Here is a 1,149-nt window from a genome sequence, read left to right as displayed (position 1 = left end):
TCAGCTCAGAAGAATCTGCCTCCCGTTCCGAGAGAAGGTGGCAGAGCTCTGACTTCCCTCCCACTCTCTGTCCATGGAGGTGGCTGTGCTGGCCAGATTCTGGAACTGGGTAAACAGGGCACATGCACCAGCAGGTCCCTAACGCTTATCGAGAACCTCAGTGGGAGAAGTCTGCCCTCTTCATCCATGTCACCGTCACCACCACTACCACTTCCCTTCTCTCTGGAAGAACAGACAGGCCCTTGTAATTACAGCAGGGATAGAAATGACACTGTCCCGGGTCTCTGTCCGGTTGGGACAAAGGCCAGTGGGATGGTCAGGTGTGCTGGTTTAACTCCTCATTCCCTGTGGGCCGCAGTCAGTGACATCCACCCCCACCCATTAACACCCCTCCAAGAGCACTGCACCTCTTGGACTCAGTGGCTGCTGCACAGCTGTACAAGGTGTCAGCACGCACTGGTGCTCGGGACACTACAGAAACAAGCAGCACGTCACCGAGAGCAGAATGGGAGGCATGATCGTGAACTGCAGCAACAAAAACATGGACGAGCACAGAAAGAGAAGACTCCAGCCTCTCCTTCCCCGTCCCCAAGGACTGAGAAGTCTGGGAAGGGAAGAGTGTTTAACATGTCATCTGGGTCAGCAAAAATCGACATCCAGCCTAGCCATGAATTAGCTCAAAAGCCATAATTAAACAGACAGAAGGTGATGAACCCTTCACGTTGGAAAATGCCCCAGCACTGTGGACTCTTTTTAACTGTCTACCACCACTTTAACAACGCAGTAAATCCTGGCTTTTCCTTGCAGCCAAAACACAGAGCTGAACAAGGAACCTCTCACAAGTCATTCTCCCATCACATGAGGATGATCCCATCACACTCAGTGATGCACCACGCCCACAGGCCACGCCAAGCACCACCCCAGCAGCTCCAAAGGCTGACAGCAGTGCGCTGCGTGGACAGCTGCCTTTTCGCTGGCTACCGCCGCACTCTGCCCCGGTTCCCTCTGCTGCCCGCAGTGGTGACTCAGCTCAGACACTTACAGACTCGTATGCCGGGGGGGTTGCTGGAATGGGAGGGGGGTGGATGTTGGTGAAAGGCTGGTAGGTCCCCACTGGCAGGCCACTGAAGTTCTCCCGTACAGAGAGGT

The 1,149-nt window shown here is 54.7% G+C and overlaps 1 protein-coding gene across 2 annotated transcripts in view; it reads right to left on the bottom strand.

Moving 5' to 3' along the window:
- IST1 (increased sodium tolerance 1 homolog (yeast)) overlaps positions 1–1,149 on the bottom strand; it is a 6,726-nt gene that overhangs the window by 1,641 nt on the left and 3,936 nt on the right. Inside the window, exon 7 of one of the 2 annotated variants that reach the window (XM_010141197.1) lies at positions 1,043–1,132. The exons of the other annotated variant lie outside the window; for it this stretch is intronic. Within the exon in view, the coding sequence (XP_010139499.1) occupies positions 1,043–1,132 (90 nt within the window). The remainder of the gene's footprint in view (positions 1–1,042; positions 1,133–1,149) is intronic. 2 annotated transcript variants of the gene reach the window in all.

The sequence above is a fragment of the Buceros rhinoceros genome, unplaced genomic scaffold, assembly GCF_000710305.1.
Source record: "Buceros rhinoceros silvestris isolate BGI_N320 unplaced genomic scaffold, ASM71030v1 scaffold26148, whole genome shotgun sequence".
NCBI classification, from domain to species: domain Eukaryota; kingdom Metazoa; phylum Chordata; class Aves; order Bucerotiformes; family Bucerotidae; genus Buceros; species Buceros rhinoceros.
The sequence above is the reverse complement of the archived record's forward strand: the minus strand, read 5'-3'. Positions and strand labels throughout refer to the sequence as shown.